Source organism: Apis cerana, linkage group LG13, assembly GCF_029169275.1.
Source record: "Apis cerana isolate GH-2021 linkage group LG13, AcerK_1.0, whole genome shotgun sequence".
In the NCBI taxonomy this organism is placed as follows: Eukaryota; Metazoa; Arthropoda; class Insecta; order Hymenoptera; family Apidae; genus Apis; species Apis cerana.
Genome location: NC_083864.1, coordinates 1,134,179 through 1,159,139, shown reverse-complemented (window position 1 = coordinate 1,159,139; position 24,961 = coordinate 1,134,179). Strand labels below are relative to the sequence as shown.

At 24.1% G+C, this 24,961-nt stretch overlaps 1 protein-coding gene across 4 annotated transcripts; it reads right to left on the bottom strand.

Moving 5' to 3' along the window:
* Positions 1 to 2,338: 2,338 nt before the first annotated feature.
* On the bottom strand, positions 2,339 to 23,204 carry LOC107996973 (uncharacterized). Of its 4 annotated transcripts, none has more exons than XM_062084041.1 (11): positions 20,894 to 23,204; positions 18,668 to 20,677; positions 7,425 to 9,347; positions 6,553 to 6,672; positions 6,365 to 6,482; positions 5,215 to 5,476; positions 4,275 to 4,391; positions 4,101 to 4,188; positions 2,755 to 2,900; positions 2,523 to 2,655; positions 2,339 to 2,458 (listed from the first exon to the last, which is right to left on the bottom strand). In XM_062084041.1, exons 3-11 carry the CDS (start codon positions 7,569 to 7,571, stop codon positions 2,408 to 2,410), a joined length of 1,182 nt encoding a protein of 393 aa, XP_061940025.1. In that variant the 5' UTR covers positions 7,572 to 9,347; positions 18,668 to 20,677; positions 20,894 to 23,204; the 3' UTR covers positions 2,339 to 2,407. The 4 variants fall into 4 exon arrangements, with proteins under 4 accessions (XP_061940025.1, XP_061940024.1, XP_028522104.1 ...); XM_062084040.1 differs by having other exon boundaries at positions 18,668 to 21,701; positions 21,755 to 22,530; XM_028666303.2 differs by having other exon boundaries at positions 7,425 to 7,775; positions 18,668 to 23,204.
* Positions 23,205 to 24,961: the final 1,757 nt, after the last annotated feature.

Genomic DNA, 24,961 nt, shown 5'->3' with positions numbered 1-24,961 from the left:
TATACTACTTTTTATACTACTTTTTATAAAGTACCACGTAGAAATATATCTATCCAATTAAAAATTATATATTTTTTATTTTTTTATTAACAATTAATATATGCAATTAATTTCATGAATTTAAACTTACAAGTTTAAGCAATTAAAATAAATAAAGCAATTCTTGACTGTTGTCTATAAGTATCTGACCACTACAGTTACATATAAACATAATCATCATTTAAAAAACAAAAAATATAAGAAAGATCAAAATTTTTAAGATCAGTTAAAAATCATACATTGTTACATTCCTCTTGACATTACAAAACTATAATTCTTAATATATTATCATTTAAAAAAATAAAAATTCTTAATTTATCAAAAAAACATTTTTTTTTTAATTTTTTATTTTAATTATGCATAGCTAATATACTAAAAGTGATTAATTTCTTGTCAAAATTGAAAATATTTGAAATGTTGAGCCAATTAAAAAAATATTTAAGAAACATAATAATACACGGGATTTTTAGTTCTTCTATTATCTTGAATATTTTTATTTCATATATTTACAATGAAAATTTGATTAATTCGCGATTATTTAAGGTATTGAACATCCAAAGTTTCTAGAGTATTGATTATCTGATATCTACTTAATAAAAATATGAATATAATCGAGAATAAAATTATCGAAAGCTGCAATATGCAATAACAAAAAATAACTTTCAATACAATAATTCTCAAGAATTTTACTCTTATCTAAGAATATATTTATATTCTTCATAATACATAAATTTTGTATCTTTCTTTCGTACTTCTATATCTATAATTATTTTTTTCTATTAAATTCCTGTCACTTTTTAAAGTAATAATTATTAGATAATTACTGATGCATAATAATTTAATTATAAGTAAATATTTAAAATATTCAAAATAAAAGAAAACAATTTGTATAAAAAAATTTTATTTCTATTTATTTTCTTTCAGGTTTCAATTTATCATTTTTACTTGTTCAAGTTTAACTTAATTGAAATTCTATATTTCTTGATTTCAATTCAACAATAAATGTTAATCTAAATTAAACGACTTTGAATATTGCACAAATATAGTGTCTGAATTGATGCTATTCTTCGAAAGATTATCTACTGTATTATCATTTATGTCATGAGCTAATGTAATGATTTTAATGCGAATTGTATCATTGTTGAATTCTGTATTCTGTTTCCATTCCAATTGATCCGATCTAGAAAACTGTCGAGAGCTTTGGTTTTTTCCTCCAATCATTACTTTGCATGAAAATGCGAGCTAAGAGAGAGACCAATAGTCGTATTGAAGGGCGGTTTCGAAGGATGAGCCATCGCGACGTCGCATCGCAACGCGAGGGTATCAAAATACTTGCGTTCGCTTCCGTTACAAGGCACTAAATGCGCAAGCGTAACTTTATTAATGTTGCCATTGCTGCCATATTTCTGTTTAAATTGAGGATCTGGAAAGTGTTAGGGAATTACATCTGCTCAAAAATTATTGAAGATTCGAACTATCAAAAATAAAATCTAGACTGTCGTTTTATAAGTCTTAGTTTTATCTTTAACACTAGGTATGAAGGAGGACTAGGACAAATTTAAATTTAATTCTACGTACTTGCCAGAATAATCCTCCCCGTTTCTTACAAAGATAATGTAAAATTAACAAGTACTTTTTCAAAAAATTTATTTAACATACTTCATGTTACTATAATATATAAAGTGATAATATTAATGGTGAGTGTATATATGTGTGTTGAATGTTTTTTTGTTTGAAATATCTGTGTTTGTAGAATATTAGTGCTTGATCGGTAACATATTTTCTTAACGATAAGGATTACAAATACGATATGCATGTTTATATGAGATTTTTCACAATTTCGTAATTCACTTAGTTGATTATGTTTAAATGCATAATATACAAAAAAAAAATAATTTATTTGTCATATCCGATTAACCGTGTTTAGAAAGATCAATTAGACATTTCCTTTTTTACTTTTCTGATGAAGATTCGTATTTTTAGAAATATCTTCCAAATTCATTATATTCGTTGTTAAATTAAATTAATTAAATGCTGTGAAATAAATTTGATAGAATTAATCAAATATAAAATTTATACTATTATAATTACCATATTAAAAATGAAAAGCTTATTTTCTTCCAGAATTAAGGGATAAATGTGCCGAACAATAATTATTGTAAATTAATAATGACCGAAATGACCAATAATAAATAATATAAATTAGCAAATCGAAAAAGTATTTATAGAATATTTGATCAAACAAATATTCACTTGTTTATTAAAGAAGAGTAATATAAATAACAAAATAAGGAATAAATTTGAACAAGACAAAGTATAAAGCAATATTTATTTCAATACTAGTATGTCTAACATGAAATCATCTATTCTATTGTGTGGAATATATCAAAGTGAAATATGAAAAGGACGTACTTAACATCTGAAATGCAAAACATTTTATTACTTTGAATTCAAATGATGATATATTTATTTGAATAAATTACCGTCGAAAATCCTGCATGACACGGAGTAAACACACCTAAAATGCTAATCATATATGTTATCGAGCTCCGTACCATGATCAGCAATAAAATCTTTTGTACTTTTAACGGTACAAAATACCACGTAGAAATATATCTGTTCAATTAAAAATAATATATTTTTTTATTTTTTTTATTCTTTTTATTAGCAATTAATATATGTAATTAATTTCATGAATAAAAAATTTAAACTTACAAGTCATAAAGCAATTCTTGACTGTTGTCTATAAGTATTTGACCACTATAGTTACATATAAACATGATCATCATTTGAAAGACAAGAAATATAAGAAAGATCAAAATTTCTAATTGATTCTTTCTAATAAGAATCGTATTTACTAGCTATAAGACATTATAAAAGTAATTATAATAAATAAGATATATTAATTTTTTAATGAATTACACGTTTATTTATTATAAATTTATAGCATCTTTTTTAGTATTTCATAACAAATTCAAAAAATTCAAAAGATCATGCAAGATTACTTTTATTTATAGAGGATCTCATTTTATGATCTATCCACGCAAATCTTCCAAATTATATATTATTACAAAAAAAATATTTTATATAAATCTTGTATTTTAAGGGATTGTCTTATGATGATAAGATTTGTTTAAATCGAGATATTTCTAAATCTAAAAAAATTGTTTTTTTTTTAATTGTATATTATAATAAAATTGTATATTTTTATTTAGTCAAGATTATAATCTATTTCGATATAAATTCATTGATCTAATCACATAGATTTTTGAAAGTCATTGAAAATCACTTATAATTGTTTAAATTGTAATGAATAAATAAAATGTTTTATGTATGACTACGTTTTTTTCATTGTTGAATTAAGTCATTAATATATGATGAATAATAAGATTTATCAATGTAAATATTTTATTAGAGTTATTTTATAGTAATTATTTGGATTTTGATTTTTTTTTGAAGTTACATAAAGAAAAAATTCTAATTCTTCTAAAAAATTGATCTTCTTGATTATATGAAGATTTGCATGTAGAATATCTGCCAAATTAATTGTAATATTTTTAAGAAAATGATATGATTATTTAGAAAGAGAATAAATCATTGTATCGATATGTATGACTATTCTTTCGAATATAGGATATAGAAAATAATTTTTGATGTTAAGTTAATGAAAAGTTTTGAATGGCAATGAATGATTTTAAATGAATTTCAAAGATTATAATTAACAACGAATTCTTAGATTGCAATTCTTAAAATATATATATATATCTATATATATATATATATATATATATATATATATATATCTAATTTTAACGAAAAGTAAATTCAGTCATTTTGAAATTTGAAAAAACCATTATCTAAATAAATTTACTGGCCATCAAAAAATGTTTTTCTTGCAATAAAAGTTTCGTATAAAATATTCTTTTAAATAATAAACAATTTAGAAGATAATGGACAAATTTTGGACAAATTAAAATAAGATATCATAAACATTATCTGAAAATTTTGATAATTACAAATTTACGTTTATTATCGTATAATACAAAAAAAAGGATACTTACTTGATGCAGATTTATTGCCACTGAAATCACGATTAGAATACTAGGCACCATAAACTGTATTCCTGAATTATTTAATGCATTGATAAGTCTTCGCCACATAAAATTCGTGAATATATTATTATTATAAATATTGTGAAATGAAATTATAATATAATCATATTTTAATTTACCAACTCGATAACTTGGTTATGAATATCCACTATGCGATAAAGCTCCACAAGTTTCGAATCAATTTGCTTCGATGATAAATTAAATATAGTCAAATACGTAACAATCTTTTGTATTCGATAACTAAAAACACAAAATACTTATAAATAAACATTACTTAAATTTATTAAAATTTTAAAATTTGTTAAATTTATTTCATTCAATCCACAGCTTACAGAATCTTAATACATTCAGTAGGTCAATTAAGTTTTAAGATTTCTTTTCTAAACACGATAATATTTTCAAAATTAAACTTAATAACTTGATTTTTTTTTCTTTTTTTGAAAAGTTAGGCGGATTAATTTCATATATGATGTAACATTTTTCTTTGTGAAAATTATTTCGATTTTATAACGAATTATTAATGGAAAATCTGGCACAATCGAAATATGATAGCGTAAACATTATCTATTGTTATACCGCGTCGCAAATAGTGTTAAAATACGAGTTATATAAGCATCAATCAGAGTTGGACATTAACTAACTAGTTAATTTTGACATTAATTAACTAGTTAATTTTGACATTAACTAACATTAACTAATTAGTTAAGTAAGTAGAAATAAAAATTTATCAAAGAAAAAAAAGTTGCTTGAATTCGTCTCACAATTTCCAATCAAATTTTTTCAAGTCGATTTCTGGAATATATATCACGCTAATATATTATATATTAATATATTATCTGTGTTAACTTATCTTGTATATTAATTTCTTATATAAGTAATGAAGAAAATATGATATTTCATATAATACTGATATAAATTTATGAAGATCATGTAATTGCATCTGGCTAATTGTAATCTTATAGATGTTATATTATATATAATATACATTAAGAAATGCAAATGCAATTATTACTAATATTTATTACTGAACATTATATGCGATGAATATGATAACTTTACTCACCCAATAATTTTAAAAAACAAGCTTGCGTGATAACTATAAAATCCGATCATCGATTCCATACATATTATAGATAATGATGCAATTATTGCAATAAATATATAGTTCAAGCATAGTATATCAATATAGATAATTCGATTGTAAGAAAATACTGTAAAATAATGAATAATTCGTGTACGAGATTCATTCAAAGGGTTTATGAAATCCAATATCATAGGACACAACAGCAACATACTGAAGAATGCAATAAGTGCATAAGTTATCCCTAAAATGATCATTCAGTAATTTAATTGATATGTAAATTCGAATATTACTTATATTATTATTGAAATATTATTCTTTGTAAAAAAAGAAACATTTTTTAGTATTTTTTTTTGTTTTTTATATTTTTAAAAATATTATGAATAAAGAAATTAAAAAATATTATCAGTTATATAAATTAGGTGTGCAAATAAATTCCTTCTCCCTTTTTTCTACGATCATAACTTCTGATTGAATTAAAATTATTTCCCATTTGTGGTGTCATTTAAAAAAGCGTTCTTTTGTTTTTAAAAAAAGTCGTGATGAGCGCTCTAAGTTCTCAGTTTCCAATCCTATGTAATAATTTTGAGCAATATGGTGTGCGAGAAGCATTATTATTTGCGTCACCATATACTTTTTGCATTCCAGTTTAGGAAACCAATTGTTAAAGCTGAAATATGCGGCACTAGGAGAGAACGTTGTATCTTACAGAATATGCAAGAAAAAGTAGTACCAAAGATTTAAAAGATTTAAAACCAGAAATTTTAATTTGGAAAACAGCAATTATTCAAATGCACTGAGAAAGTTTGATGACGGTGAGTTAGAGGAAAATCCGACCCAAACGTAAAAAGAATTGGCAGAAAGATTGGAAATCATTAGACAAGCAGTATCTATCCGACTGAAACAATTGGGTAATCTTGTATCTGATTTATGAAATAATAAAAATCTTGAATTTGAAAAAAAAAGAGGAACTTATTTGCACAGCTAATATATAATGTATAAAAAATATATACAATAGAAATTTACAAATTACAAATAATAAATTTACAAATATTTTCTAATACGAAAATAATAATGGTGATGTTAAAAATTGATATTACAAAAAAATTTATTCAAATTACATAATGCTTACAAAATAAAATGTCGATCATATGACAAGAATCATTGATAAATTTCGTTCGTATCTGTGCTTCTATTGAATCTTGTATTATATTTTCCTCCATTTGAATGTGATGAAATAGAAATTTTACCTATATGGAAGTAAAATAATTGTGTAAAAATATTTTTCCATGAAGATCAATCATTTTAATTTCTACTCACCGTGGGAAAAAATATCATAAAACCTATATATCGTAAGAAAATTATTATAAATGGGCAGATCGTAAACGATATTAAAGTACAGTTTTGTAACGTAATTTCAGATCTTAGAAGCATCACAATCTAAAAAAAATATTCTATTTGTTAATTAAGATATACTTGAGTGATAATTTATTGACGATGCTATAAATACTATTACTTTAATCGTGTTTTTAAATATATTTTCAGTATCATCTAATCAGAATTTCAAAATATGTATAATGATACTATTTATTTTAAAATAAATAAATAAATAATAAATAAAAGACACAAGCTGAAGCAAAAAAAATGATGTAAATATGAAAATAATAATAAAAATTAATTTTAATATATTTCTCTTATATATGCAAGATCTAACTGAAAAATTTAAAAATCATAAGAAAAAAAAAAGAAATAGAATAAAATTTTGTTCTTAGAAGCAGTGTTTTCGAGAAAATTAAATTTAAAAATTTTTTAAATCATTCTCAAATATTTTAATTTTTTAATGTGTATTTTTTATATTATAAGTGATATTATAAGTAATATTATGTATTATAAGTGAAATTGGCTAACTTTCGATTAGATACAAATAAATTATTAAAGAAAATTATATATATGAAGATGTGCAAAAGATATAAGATAAAAATTTATCACATTATATATATAATATATAATATAATTTAAGATCGTGACATACGTATCTATATATTATTATTTTATATAAAATTAAAATAAATATTTCATATTATTATTTCATATATTTCATATAGATATTATTATTTCGGAGAAAAGAATATTATTTTAAATAAATATGTTATAAAATATGTATGATGAAAAAAAAAATCAATTTTTGTTACCTGAAATATTATTTGGCCAAGAAGGAATATCAATAACCATAGTCTCTGAATACACACATAAATCGAATTACTATATGGCCATAGTCCTATGATTTTCATCACAGTACGATAAGAATGATAGGATTGATGTTTGTCAAATACATCCATCTTCTTTAGATTCTAAGATATCGTATAGGACTGCCATATAGAACTCGAAGAATCATTCGTTTACACCTCGGCTTCATATATTATTTACGGTATTTTTCCTTCTTCTATTTTCATAGTGTCATTTATCTATGGTATAACAATCTGCTATGTAATAATTGCGGTAAATTACAATCGATCGATTTTCCTCGCACTTTCTGCAAAAAGCTTTTAAAATAAAAAATTCATAATAGATATTTGATTACGAGAAAATTACAGTTTTTAAATTTTTTGTTTGTATCACTAATCTTTCTTTTTTAAGCTCTTTCAATGTTTTATTTGTTTTCTTTTCTTTTTTCTCGAGATATTAGGGAATAAAAATTTGTTACAACGAATATTTTCTAGTTACTTGATAAGACAACTTCTTCCTTATTTAAAAAAATATCGTTATTTCGTTTAATAAGTGAGAAAGAGAGAAATTGAAAGAAATCAATAAATGCATCTTGAAAATGATAATATAAAATAATATAAATAATATAAAAAAGTTATATTGATGTTACAGGTAATTATTTTTTAAAGTAATTTTAATTTAAATATATATTGAAAATAATTATTATTCCATACTATTGATTGAATGTAATGAATTGATTGAAAAATTATAAATATTTATTTATTTTTATAATATTTTATTATTTTAATTTTATTTTTCACGAAATTGTTCGCAATTATATATGTTTATATATGTTAGAATGATGTAATGTGAAATATATATGAAATATTTTGATAAAATCCAATATAACGATTGTACAATATTAAAATGGAGAATGGATCATAAAATAAATATCATAAAATTAATTGAAAATATAAATTATAAACAATTATCAATATAATTTTATTATCAAAATAAATTTATAACAAATATTATACTAGATAATTCGAAGAGATGTATATAAAACTTTTTAAAAATTGCTTCAATAAATAAGCATAAAGCGCATAAATAATATACAATACAAATCAATTGCGACAAGTTTCAAATTTCAAAATATATCGTTTTTTAATATCTTTACTTAATTTTCAATCATTCATTAAAAATAAAAATTTCTGCCATTATTTTTTTAATATTTATTCAAATTTCAAATTTATCAAATATATATAACATAGATATATAGAAATATTATATAGAAACAATGCGTTATTATTTGTAATAATAATAAAAGAATTTTTTACTAAATACTGAAAAAAATGTTTTCAATTTTCGTAATTTTTTTGAAAAGTTTCCGATATTCTTTTAAAAAGTCTTCAATATTATTAAATCAAGCGACGATTCTTAAATAATGCTATCGTCAAACGCTTGATTTTGTAATTTTTTGAAATTTCATCTTAAGCACATACAAAGTTCTTTAATTTGTAAACTAATAATATATCGTTATCCATAAAGCCGTTACTCAGAGACCGTGAGTCCTTTATTTTTCTTTATTATTTTCAATTATACTTTTCCAGGCTGGAAAATCTTACTATCAATTATATTCATGGCCATGATAGTAATAAGGACATAGATACTTTCAGAAAACATCGAATGTAATAAAGAGAAGAGATTCAGAGTTGATCATTTCCCAAATGGTGATTCTATACTCTCGATCACTCTTAACTTTCGGTAAGTTTAAAAACCTGAAAAAAAGTAAATCGAAGTAAGAATTACAATGGTTTGTCCATTCGAATATAGTGAACACTCAGAACGCAATGAACATAATCGAAAATAGTAGATTCTCGTGGAAACATCTTGATTCGCCTTAGAAATATCTAGAATAAAAAAAAAATTCGTTTTATTCCGCATTATACTTTAAAATTTATTTCATATTCTATAATCATAATTTAAAGTAATTTTAAAAAAATAATTAAAATAATTAGAATTATGTTAATAAATATTACAATTTCGTAATCCATTTTATTTTCATTTTAGAGTAATCTTTCAAATTAATATTAAAAGAATTTTAATTGGCCTACTACATGCAAGATCAGCCAATTCTGAGAGATTTATATCAATCACGAAGATACTAACAAATATATTACATTTATATTTAACAAATATATTAAGAAAAATTACAGAGAAAAATTTTTAATTTAAAAATTTTAAAAACATCTATTGCGAGATCAATAGCAATACAATTCGAAAAAAAATATATATATATATATTTTTAAAGAATATATGTAACTTTTGCATTCACATAACCGGTATTATTTTCTCGTTAATGTAATATTTTACATTTCTTATTCTATAAGAGGAAAAAATTACCAATTTAATTAATGTATCGATCTTAAAAATGATGATAAAAAACGAATCATCAAAGTTGAATAAATCGAGTATTGCATATTAATATTTGTCATGATAATTTATTAAAATCTAACTGAATATAATTTTGAATATTTTGAATTACACGAAAATTAAATACTATCCAAAGATCGTTCATGTATTAAGATTATATAATTATTTATATTATCTTGAATAAACTAATCGTGATTGGTTTCAAGCATTTACAATTAATGACTTATTCCGTGCTTTCTAATTATAATCTAATTTTTGCGACAAATAAATTTCTCTAGCATATATCTACAATCTGATTTAGACTTTATTGGATTTTGAACTATAATCTTATCCGAACTCTATTTCAATTTTAACTATGATTTTAGAAAACTGTCGCAATCTTTCGTTCTCTCTTTAATAATTATTTGTCTACTCTTTAATGGAATCAAAAAATAAAAAAATCTGTATTAAAAAAAGATATCCGAACTCGAATCCTAATTGCAAATAACCAACTCGTCAGATTTGGATTCTGTCTATTGCTGGAATAATTCTGATACTGAAATACATAGTCATTAAGTATTGTGTGTCAATGTTAAATGATATTTTAGCGAAATAAATACTATTTCAAATACTATCTGTGGAATTTTTTTAAATAGAAGGATATTTTAAATAGAATATAATCTTAATTAAAAAATTAAATCATCTCACATATAATATAATTTTCTCGATTCATTTTTTGACTAAAACTTAGGCTAAACTTATTAAGACACTTTGATCTAGAACAAAAATTAAAAATTTTTATCGTTGAAAAAAAGAAGGAAAAATAATTTTATAAATAAATAAGCAAAAGTGGGAACAAATTGTAAATAATGATAATTTAAAGAAATAATTATTAATGTAAAGAATATTTATTGTAAATGGAGAAATTATTCGATTAGTTATTATCATAATTTTCGACACAATATATACAAGAAACTATCTATATTCATAAATGTATTGAATATGTATGATTATTTCCAGCAACAATATTATTTAAAATAAAAGAAAGAAATTAGCATAAATAAAATAAAATTCAAATATTTTCAATATTTAAAAAAAGTACTATTTTCAAATATTATTTTAAAAATTTACTACATCAAATAAATTTGTTTCATTTTCAAAATTATATTTTAAAATAAGTAAAATTATTTAAAAATTATTATTTAAAACAATATTTTAATCAGGTATGCTTTGTATTATAGAATTTAAATGATAAATATCATTGGTACAAATTTTATATCAGTTATATCATTCCCTCTGTCTTTAACATATCGTTGAATCATTGTTTATTATTATCGCATACTTTGATATATATGTATTAATATATGTATATATTTGCATAATATGTATGCATTAATTTGTATACATATTAATAATACATAAATAATCAAAATTATTTTTCAAAGATTACAAATCTATCTAATTCTCTAATTATTAGCATTTTATAGTTATATTTTAACTCGTATTTTTAATTTGCTAATGAATTCCACATATCGTTACAATTATAAATTATAATATTGATTTAAAATTTAATTCTTATAATAATTTTCTTTTTTAATATTTACTTGATTCAGTTTATTTTAAAATCTAATTTATTTATTTAGCTTAAATAAAAACTCGCGAAAAATATATTTTAGAATATTGCGATTAACAATATTATGCAACGACTAAAAATATTTAAGTCTAGGAGCAATTATAATGATTGTTTGAGATAATATATATTTAATCATGGTACATTGCATATAAAAAACATTTTGAAAAATTTTGAATTTGAAATCAAGCCAGAATATTAAAATGTATTAAAACTTATTGTTAATATCATCTCTTCTGAGATACATCATTCTTGCATAAAATGAATCTCTATTAAGTTGCTAATTATTATACTTTTGTATCTTTGAATTTGTGGGAAAAATATTGAAAAAATGATTAATAAGTCAGATAATTTACATGATTGAAAACAAACATAATTGATGTTTAAATTTGGAAGCTAGAAAAAAAAATATCCGTTTGAAAAATGATAAATTAAAATTAATGATATTTATAAATATTATTATATCACTCGTTCATTCTTGATAACTTTATTTACTATGTATGCAATTTAATATTAACTCAGGATTATTTATACAATGATGATTCGTTTATTATAGAATACAATATTTTCGTGCAGAACAGAAGACAATATGTCCGCTCTAATCCGCTTTGAAAAAATTTTCGATATTGTCTTCTTCTATGTCACGATTTATCGATCATGATATTTCACACTGTAGCTATCATGCTTGTAACATTATTATTTCAAAAAAAAAGCGGACAATTTCTCGACAATTTCACTTAACTCTGTTTTGTTTAATATTGGATACATCTATTTGAAAAAGAGATTTATAAATTTTTATTATAAATTTGCGCAGTTTTCTGCAAATAACGAATGCCTCAATATTTTATCCTTTTAATCTTAGAGAAAAACCAAGCTAAAATCCTGAGTAAGGCACCAATATCCGAATATTATCCGTTCTTTCTTTGAATTCATTAAATTTGCATTCCTTCACTTATATCTTAAGACGTGTGCCTTGAGATTCCAAATTTCAGCGATTAAATTTTTCCTCCAAAGTGCATCTCCGATTCACCAGAGATTTCTCTTATATTAGAGGAATTTCATTATTACTTTTAAAATGAACCAGATATGAAACATCTCTTTATTATAGAACAGTACCTATTTTTTTTATTATTGAATCACATGTTATGACGTTGTGAAAATATAATTTTCCCGAAATGAAGTTCAAGGAAATATCCTTCCAAAAGAACCTAACTTTTTCGTGGAAATCATTTTTTCGACAGTCGAAAAGAAATCATAATGAGAAATATATAACATATATGAAAAATATTTTAACATATATCCTTTTGTGAAAAAGCATTCTCTTCTTGGACGAGAACTTTATGAATTCAATTTTCTTTCTCATTTTCCAATTTCATATTTCGCTTATAATCGATTAATATGATTATATCTTGTTCTCGGGAAACATTGAATGCGATAAATCATATTTTACTTGTAATCACATTCATTATTATATCATTTTATTATATATCCTTAACTAGTAGCAGGCGATACACAAGTATGTGATAGTAAAAACCGACCCCTGCATGGAATTGAGCAATGTAATCTTTGCTGGACAGCGGTAGGCGTAGTCAAGCACAATCCCGCCCACCGCTGATTAAAGCCATCTCCTCAGAAGGGTAGGTCTTGCTTCGTGTTGCCTAACAACAGGGGGCAAGGCTTTTCCATGGGCGACAAGATATCTACGTTGCCTATTTCCCCTCGCAGCTGAAAGGCTAAGTCGATATGGATGGGGGTCACCCTCCTCGGAGAATCATTCGTCTCGGCTTAATATATTATTTATACAAATATTTTTCTTCCTTGTTTTTTCATATCGTTTGTCTATAGTAACAATATAACATGCGATAAATTAGAATCGATCAATTTTATTCATTTTTTGTTTTTATTCGCTCTTTTTTCATAATAGATATTGATTTCGAGAAAATTATAATTTTTTTATTTTATTATTTAAATAAATTTAATCATAATCTTTTTTTTATTTTTCCTTATTTTTCATTTATTTTTCCCTCTTTTTTCCAGATATTGAAGGAATGAAAATTTGTCACAATGAATAATATCTTTCGATTTCCTCACAAGACTTGAAATACTCGATAGTTATTTCGTTCAACAAAAATGATAAAGAGAAAATAAAAATCAAAAAAATAAACGTTTGATTTGAAAGAATGTAAAAGATTTGCACGATGTAATATAGTAATTATTAATATAATATATGTTATATATTATTATTATTGTTTAAAGTAATTTTTATATCGTTGTGCTCATATATTATTTTAAACTTTATATTGTTTATAAAACGCAATTAATATATTTTTAATTTGATTTTTCGCGAAATTGTTCGTAATTTTATGTGAAACATATACGAAATATTTTAATAATATTTATTTATATATAATATTATTATTTTATTAATATAATATTTTAAAATTCAATTTAATTTTTTCAAGAATACGTGTAAAAATATATATAAAATTATAATATTAAAATTGAGAATTGATTACAAAATGATTGTTATAAAAGATAAATTTATAACGAAAAATAAATAAATTTACACAAAATAATTCAAATTAATGTTTATAAAACTTTTAAAACTGTTTCAATACGATTTCAATCACGAAACGAAAAATAATATATGATGGAAATCAATTGTATCAAACTGAAAAGAATTAAATATTTATTGAATTTTTTAACATTTTTAATTAGTTTTTAATTATTTAAACAAATATAATCTAGAAATATTAAATAGAAACGAAACAAATTTTAAGAATTTATTTTTGATTCTTAAATATTTAAAAAAACTTTTCAGTTTTTTAAATTTTTTGAATTTCTCTAAAAAATTCTTTAATATTATTAAATCAAGCGACTTTGTAATGCGACTCCTATCAAGATATGATTCTTGAAATTCTGTAATTTTTAGAAATTTGATTAAACACGTAAATTGTTGGAAAATCCTTGAATTTATAGATGGACAATATAAAATCATATGCATCCAACAAGAATCAGCATAGAATCTAGGAGCATAGAATCTGTGGAGACTATAAAGAAAATATCTGTTTGAAAGCCATAAAATTTAATTGCGAACCATGGCAACGAAGACTTTAACAACATATCTGGAAAGAGTAATTTGATCTTTCCACAGTGAGTCTTTTTCTTATCTTAATTTTTCTGAGTATACAATAGATATTCATTTTAAAACATTACTAGTCAAAATTTTTAAAAATTCGTGGTTTTGTTTGATTTGAAAATCGTTCCCTTTGAAAACAAATGAAGATTTATTTAATAGATTTGATTAAATAAATCCAAACAATAAATAAATAAACGAATTAGATTTAATAACTCAAAGAAATGCAAGTCAAAGCTTTTTGAGAGTATGTATTTCGATATAATAGAATCACATACACAGCTTTAAAAATTCAGAATAGATTAAAGATCTCATCAATGGTGATATTTTATCTGTACAATTCACAATTCGATTCTAGTTCTTCTTTCAAGCGTTCATAATGAATTCGAAGGATATATTTCTGGCGTGACGTAAGCGGTGAATTTATCATTTAATTTGCGCGATCAAAAGAAATAGAAAATTCACAGAAATGCGACAAATCGATTAATTTTCTGCGAAAAAAACATGTAATGATTATACGAAATGCTTTGGTCAATCATTTTATCTCCAATTATCAGCCTTCATGGACTTAATGATCCAATAAAAGTTAATAAAGATCAAGCGCATAGTCTTGATCAAAAATTTGTAAAACCATTCGCATTAGATAGTATAATTAAAACATTTGATGTTGGAAGTTAAATTTTCAAATCGAATTTTCAAGTCGAATATTAACAAATTGCAAGTGGTTTCAAAAAATTGATAGACGTCAATACGCAGCAACCGATCATTCAGAGTGATTTTTTTATCTTATTCAAGTTTAGTCATCTTGTGTCATGTCGTGTTTGTAGATAGTGTCTATCAGTCACCTCCATTCTGTGAAAAATAACAACATAGAATCGTGTATTGAGTAGTCGCTCTTAATTATTTATTCTTATTATAAATAATAAAAAATAATATGATCTTCCAATAGATGGCTAGCAAAGATTGGCTTGAAATATTTCTGCATATTTGATCTTAGTAATCTTTCAAAAAAAGGTTTCGATGTATATATATTTATCAAAAAAGATATCATTCTTTATTACATTATTAATTTTCAAATTTTGTTCATTCTAATTTATTATCATGTTTTAAAATTTATATATACTAATTTTATATTATATTATATTTATATTATAATATATATTTATTATATTATAATATATTATATTATATTTATATTATATTTATTATATTATATTTATATTATATTTATTATATTATATTTATATTATATTTATTATATTATATTTATATTATATTTATATAATAATATAATATATATATATTATAAATATGTAAATATATATATATTATATTATATTATAATTTTATATTTCTTTTGATTGTTTTAATGTAATAATAATCAATATATATTTGCTTCTATCATAAATATCGATGTGAAATTTAATTTATGTAGTCTATTATCAAATTTATTTCTCTTGAATTTTATTAATCTGAATACATACTTTTTTTTATTTCATGGATACTGATTATACGACATATAATATCTTGGAATATCTTATATATTAAATAATCCAACACAATCAAAATGTTTAGGATTTTTGTTTTTATTTTGAGCTACCAAAGATTGTTGTTGATGTTTTTTTATAATACGAATCTAATGTCCGAGTTTTTTACAAAAATAATATGTTATTTTTTTTTGTTATTTTTGTATCAGAACCATGGAAATCATGAGAGTCATGAAAAACACGAGAATCAGAATGATATGATAAGTTTCTTCTTTATAGGATATATTAGATGATTTATTAATCATTCAGTAATATATTTTACTCGTGATTCAATATACAAACAGTGCAAATATTATCGTGTTTTGCTTTTAAACTCGACAAAATTTTATAATAAAAGAATTTTTTTGTTCCATATTTATATTCTTAAGTCGTTATATCAGCAATATTATTTTTGAAAATAATTTTTGAAATATAGTCTGCGATGAATTCTTTCGAATCCATTTTTGTATTTATAAATTGATCCAAAAGTATTTGCATTAATTAATCACTTTTTTCAGTATATATTACACATAATCTAGCTCATATACAGTAGAACAATTCAAGATTCTTTCAAAAAAGTTTTAGCTTTAGCATCCTTTTGAATCCATGATGCAACATCTGTTTCATTTTCAGATCTAAAAATCGAATCATCGATGTACTTTCTCAGTTTGTTCTCTGTTTTCGAGCACTTGTTATTCGAGAAATATATAAACAGCTTATTCGGAGAAAATTTTCATATAAAAAAACTCTTTTTGTTCTTACCGCTTGCGGTCCTCTATTGAGCCTAAACAAAACACAATGTTATCTGAGAAGATTATCTTTGAGAATTTAGCCGACACTTATAATTGTATATTTTTGACGTACTTCACACTAGTTGAACAATCCTAACAATTGATTCAAAAATAAATAACATTGTTCTAGTTCGAGGAATCTATAAGAGAGATGCGCCGATTTGTTTCTGTTTATCGTGAGATCTTTGTATACATTTGTATTTATATTGTTATTATTCGTTATTGGCCTGAGAAACTGTGATCCTCTTAATTGAAGATTTTTCTGAGGGCATAAATTTCAATTATAAATATAATAAAATTCCATATCCGAACTAATAGACAAACAAAAGTGGCAGACAATAGTGAATTTTTTGGATAATAGAACAATTACTTTCTTTTGCATTAATTATTCAAGTTCGCTTATTTAAATAGAAATGAACAAAATTGATAGTTTCAACATCTAAAAGTATAATATCTTTTTAATCGCTAAGACATATAAATTTTTTATTGTAAGCAGATGCGTAGAATTCATATTTCCCGTTGCGCTTCCATCATCGAATTCTATATATAATTTCCAATATTGCGTTTTTTAAATATCTGTAATTGTAAATTTCTTAACATCACGTATTTTTGCTAATTTCATTGCATTTTCATCATTTTCAAGATCTTTAATTATTTTGAATTTCTCTTCAATAGTTAAAACTACATGTTTTTGTATACTTGACATTGTGATATCGTTTTCTGCTTCAAATTGAATTGATATGATTCCATTTAACTGGCCAAACACAAGAAGTATTTATTAAATCTAAAAACGTCGTATTTACTTTATAATCTAAGTATGTTGTATATAAACATCGCTACGAAACATTCTACGGATAATAGAGAACATTTGGATAATAGAACATCCGTATATTCGGATAATGGAAGAATGGATACGAGAGTTTCTATTGTACAACAATTCAATAATATTATGAATATCATGGAATTTATTTAATCTAAATTTTTGTTAAATAATAAGTTATATTAAATATAAGTTATATTAAATATTGCATTAAAATTAATTTAGAATATTATATAATAATTAAATTATTATTAATAATTAAAAAAATATTAATACATTGACTCCTCTTTCAATCCTGTTACATAAATGGCACTGTGATAATATAGCTAAGCTATCTAACTTTATTTATATATCTTTATAATTTGTTGAAATTATTTTCATTCATGATTTTGACCATATATATGTATATGAATTTTTTTCATTATTTTAATGTCTATTTTTTAAAGATGTTTTATATTTTTATAAATATTTTTACAGAATTCGAATAATAGTAAGAATGACAAAAAAAAGTAGAATAAAATTTATTCGTCCAAGATTATTTTTAAATGTAAAATGCTCAATTTTTGATTGGATATAAATAAACTATTAATAAGAATTATGTGAAAATAAGCAAAAAATAGAATTAAATTTCATTGTTTAAGTATAGTTTAAGTAATATTCCATATCGACTTGGCCTTGGATGTTGTGTAGTTTTACATTTTTGATTTCACACTTTAACTATAAATATTATATTATAAGATAAATGTCCTGTTAATAATAATTAATAATAAGTGTCCCATGGACTTGGAAAAGCCCTCCACTAAACATCACCGAGTTGGACCTATCCTTCTTAGGAAAGTGGCTCAACATTAGGCATGATCGGTTTTCACTGTATTTTATTAATTAATTAATCTTTTAATTTCGTATACTACTCACCTGAAGTTCCACGAATGAGCTCCAACATCCACCTTTGTTCTACGTAGAATTCTGCCTGCCGCTTCCTTGAATTCGTAGACGACGTGACCACATAGCTCTCATCCTCAACAGATGGTTACTCTAAGTTATCATCGGTGGACTTCCTCGGTCTAATATTCCTTTCAGTAGAATTATATCTGTTTCTTATATCGAAAGAGCTAGTTTCTTCTCCGCGTATTAAGCCAATCGTTCCAAGGGCGAATGCTTCGAAGAGATTTTCCAGTGATCATTCTCTTGTATGCAATAAACATACACATACACACACATCCTCTTGGACCACGGCCAAGATCATTTCTTTATCATCAGAATCGCGTTCATTGTCAACCTGCTTTTTCATAATCCAAATTGAGTCACATTCGCGAATCACTGATCTGAAAACATTTGCCGAAGACAGATTTGGTCGATACGAAGCCGGATCTGATTATCAGCGTCTTTCAATCGAGTCCACAAATTCCTAGGAAGGAACCAGACATTAAAGAAGCCCCATATTTTTTTTTTGGATTATGAGGTCTTGACTATTTCAATTTCAATCCTGTCGAGACTCTTTTTGTTCTTCCTGCAAAAGATCGCGCGTCATTATTCCTTTTTCAGCGTCTCGTTACTTACATCACAGTGGTAGTAGATCATGAAATCAGCGAGATCAAGGAATCCAACAGTCCACGAACACACTTCTTCCATATATATTGTTCTCCCTTCATCATTTCACCAAAATTTCTTCGTTGTGACGATCATAGCTTCCGGCGCAATTCTTCTGCCGCACAGTTTGTAGTCCAGAGATTGCTCTCAAGAATTGTCAACAGAACTATCTTGCTTGATTCTCTCGGTCGTTTTGTATGCTCGTCGGAGATTTAAATATGTGGATTTTTTTACCTTCTTTCGACGTTTTTTCCTCTGAAATCTTGTTCCCGATATTTTTCTCTTACGCAAGATCAGAAATTCCATCCATCACGTTACCGATTTGACACGCACTCTCTTCGTCTTTATAGCATGGTTGCATATGTCAATGATGTAACTTGTAGAGCGACTGCCCTGCGATTCAGTCCATCTTGCTCAGGCGTTCGCGAGTTCGCAATTTCTGGAGTTTTTTCCAGTTTGCTGTCCTTACGTTATATAAATTGTGCCTCGTGATTGCCTTGCATATACAAGTATATGACGTCAATTCTTTTATGATAATCCTTAATTTTTTAGGGCACTAGAGTTATATTGATCATCCGAATAGAAGATTTAGACTGCATACGATTCGTTTTAGTACCAATGCTAATTCGAGCATTCAATCGCTTACAGTGCTAAAGGAGAGATTTCGCGTTCGAGTCACTATGATTAATTCTTTTCCGGGCAGAACGGATACGAATCGTTTCATTTTCCGAATATACGGTTGTATGCTTTCGAAACACTGGAAATATATTATTGGCCAAATATATTCTGTCGAAAATCACATCCATGCATACATAATGGTTGTCATATAAATGGGCCAGCTTCGTAGTCGTAACCACTGAATTACACTGCAATATTAAACTTCTTATTGTTTCTTGCACGAACAGAATGTCCTTCTCATCCAGATTCACACGATCTCGAAAGTGACGCATTGCGATTTTTTCATATTTAACTGAATTATCCGTAATTCTTGTTCATTTCTTAGCTTTCCATGAACCATAATCTGTTCTTAATAGGATTTGATTCAATGCGATTGCTTATGATGGACAGGCCTTGTCTATCACAATTGTGTGCAGATTTCTTTATTGCTTACTTAGCTATCTATAACATTTCGTAGTCACTAGGTTCCGCGTTCTGTAGCCGCTTCAATCGATGTAAGTTTATTTTTCTCCATATTTTCTTCAATGTCTCTAAAATGCAATTACATCGATCCTTGCTTCTATTTCTTAATTTGAAAATCAACTTCACTTGCTGCCGGAATTTTTCCTTATTTTATTCTATTTTACTCGATGAGATTCTCATTATTCCCTGTTTGACCTGGAAACGTCATAAATTATTGATTCTTATTTGTTACAATTTCAATAGCGAAACCCGCTTCCTTCAGCTTCAAATTCCGAGAAGCGTTGCTAGATTATTTCGTCTCAATGAAAATACCATTATCTTTAATCTTTTGGTGGATCAGAATAATGATGGAATAATGATCATAAGTCATGTTTAGTGTTAGTCAGAATCGCGACTCCCGATCTCACATACCTGCATACATTAAATTTTGCTTGGCTACCACGATCAGTTGCGATGCCATCTTTTTCCATCACAACTTTAAAATGTTTGCTCTTGCGATCGTGAGCTCTGCTGCAATGCTTAGAAATTTTAAGTCCAATTCTAAATCCTCCTAGGTTATTGCTGTAAATAAGGCTTTGTTGAAGTAATATTTGCAACTTTTCTACTTTAGAAAGTTATTAACAAGTTGCTAACACTTTTGAAATATCGTTGTCCAAGCCTAAAAAAAGACTGAGAATTTCTTTATGTCTTTTCAATCTTCGACTGTATTTAGATGGAAATATTCTCTGTTTTTCCTCGTGTTCCATTATTTTGTTAGCATTTTTCTCGGAGCTCTTGTTATTCTTTCGCTGCGCCTTACATTTCTTTTTTGTTATCTCTGCATGTCTAAAGACATTTTTTTTTTCAAAAAATCCTCAATCTCTCGTATATCAAAAATGTTTGTAACAAGCTAGCAACTCTCACATTTCCGCAAGAAAAGTTATTAAGAAAGAATTATATCCAAGTATGAATCGGCAATGAATTACCCGACGCTCAGCCAATCAGCAGCTGAACCTCATAGCGTGTCAGCTAATCAGCAATAAGAACACCAGGCGACACTTGGAGACGTTTCGATCGCCTAATCATTGACTTGGATCACTCGCCAATTAATGTCGAATACACTAGAAAGTAGTACATAAAAGTGAACGTCTGGTAGCGCTATGATCGAACGGTACTAAGTGACCAATATGGCTGTCTCTGAACCACGTGTTTCTTGAAATTATTTGATCACTTATGGGACCTATAATAATTCACCGAACATTATCAATTTTTTACCAAACATGTCTTTCTTACCATTTTGAAGTCGTACTGTATCTTCGGTAATACTAATACACTTTGAAATTAAAATTTTCAGATATGGTGTCACTTTCGAATTACTCTAATATATTTTTTCGTGATTTCTCGCCATCCGTGAATTCGATTGCCATGAAATCGCAGTCACTAACACTTTTCCACTTCTATAATACGCTCGAATACCACCTGAATTAATTTCACTGAATTTACCACTTAAAATCGACTCGAAATACGGAGCGATGTAATCACGCGTCCGCATTGCTCGAAAAGAAGGTAAGCTAAGAGGACATATAGTTTACAAAATAATAACTTCAGCCGAAATGTTTTCTAACAAATATACAATTTCAAGAGTCCTTTAAATTCTTTTTTAAAAAACGATATTGTTCTCACAATATCATTTATTCTCGATAAATGTCTCGAAAAAATTTTTGAATACATTGAATTTTATATACTTACATGTTATTTGTCGTACTATATTATGAGCCATATCCATTAATGAGATTAATGGATAATAAAATTATGTATTTGCAAAGAGATAATTTATTTTCCCTTGGAATATCAATGAATGCGAAATCACCTTGATACAAGATATTCCATGGTATTTCAGATAATACAGTCGATATTTGAATTATCAAATAAAATTGTTCAATTTTTAAAAATCATGTTCATCTAATATCTTTCTTAGATATAATTCTTTTCTTATTTCTTTTATTATTTATATATATATCATAGAATATATGTTAAAAAATAATTTTGTTTTGCATCGTCGATAATTACATTTGATACGGATTGAATTGTGGATGATATAACATATATTATGTTATTATGTTATATCTTGAATTCATAAAATAATATTAAAAAAATTTTTTTAATTTTTTAAATTGATAATTAAATTAAATTATGAAATTGATAATTATATATATTATTATATATAATTATATATAAAATAATAATTTATTATGAAATATATAAATATTATTAAAGAATACAGATACTATTAAAATATTCTTAATAAAAGGTTTAAGTTTAAAAAAGATTAAGTTCTTATTCTTTTTGTGATTATCGAATTCCTTCGTTTTCTATACTTATAATTAAATTATGTTCTGATACATATGCCTATTTTATATGTTTTCACTGTAATCAAAATTTTTTTAATCTCAAGAATTTTAAGAAAATTCGTAAATTTCCTATTATGCTCGTCATTAATTATGCATCATAGTTTTTAATTGAAAAAAAAAAAACTATAATTTCTATTCTTTTTTTCTTTTTTTTTTTATTTCTTGCTCTTTTCTTTTATCATTGACAACTTTAAGATAACGATTATTGCTTTTATTCTTTTCTTTTTATTTTTTTTTTTTACATATGAGAATAAAGTAAAAGAATTATTTTTATTTTCCTGATTTTTTTGTTATTTTTATTTTTCACTCATAAATTTCTAATATTTACATAATATATTTACGCATAGATAAATAGGTTAATTAACCATTTTTTATGAAAAAATAAGAAAAAAAAAAAAGAAAATCTTTTTGTCCAAGACTTTGTTTTTAAAAAAATTAGTTTGAAAATATTTTAAATACAAATGAAATTGATTAATTTTTAACTGGATACTTAAATGAATTTTCGAGAAAAGGAATATTTTATATAAAAATAAACGAAAAATATATCAAATTTTATTATTTAAATCCTCATTGGAAAATCAAGATTAATATAATATATCAAGAAGTTGTGTAATTGATATTACACATATTTTTTCATATTATTCATATTTTTAGAAGTTAATTTTAAACAAAATAAAATTAATTCTATATTTTTTATTTATTTTCACATGTAGAGTAACTTACCATTTATAATTCATTCATATTATATCAGGAATTGACCAATTTCATTTGTATTTAAAAAAAAAGTTTTGAAGCCTCATTAAATCTTAGAATTTCTTAACTAAGAAAAATAAATAAATAAAATACATAATTTAAATTATGAATTTTTCAGAATTTTTATAAAAGATTAATTTTATTAAAAAAATTTTCAATCTCAATACGCAAAAAAAATCAAATATACGATTAATCATCAATTTAAACAAAATAATTTCAGAAGTATGCAAAAAAATGATATATAAATCACAGCAAATATTATAATAAGTATTAAAGATTATTGTCCTTAATATTATTATATATTTTTTTTTTCACAGTTTTGAATTTGATCAGTAGTTTTGAATAGTAGTTTTGAGAGATTTATGTATATATTAATATTAATTGAAATATCTTAGAAGTTCGATTCTAAATATTAAAATAGATATAAAAATTACAATACAAAAATATAAATTGAGAGAATTATTTAATTAGTTAATTTAAATTTGTGTCAGATGAAATAAGAAACGGAATAAACATCATTTCATTTTTTCTCTTTCTCATTATTCAATAGAAAATTAATTGTTTATAATTTAATTAATAAACTTCAACTAATATTTTTATTTAATTCATAACTTTTTCTTTTTTTTGATTTCAAGAATTCTAAAAAGTATTTATATAATCAATATCTTATTATAATATATATGTAAATCAATTTTACAATTTTCATAATAATTACTGTCACAGTAATAGTAAAATATAACAATAATAAATCATATTAAAAAAAAAAGATGAAAAATTATGAAGAATATTATCAATATGATTATGAATTTTATTATTATGATCAAATTTATCAAATATTGATAATATGGACATGATAATATTTTTATTAATCTTTCTCGAATACTATTAATGTCGTCTGCAAGACGATTGTATTGATTTTTCATCACTGGCATAAATAATTAAATAATAGTAATCAAGAATCAATTCTATGTAGGGTTTGCTATAATGTTTGCTTTAAAAAATAACCTTTGCAAAAATTATGAAATAAATATGTATATGTTATCAAAATAATATAATTTTCATATTTTTTGGGCAGATATATAAAAAATAAATATTGTATTAACGAAATAAAAAAAGAGTTTGTAGAAATTGAAATATAAGTTATATAACAGTTATAATATATATAAATTTTAATATTCATCAACGATGTATAAAAAAATAGGCCAACAAAAAATGATAGTTAAAGAATAAAATTAATATTAAAATTATTGTCAGTATGAATTTTATCAAAATTTTAAATACACTATGTTTTTTTCAGTAAATATTATGTAAGACACAAATTTATTTTTAAATATTA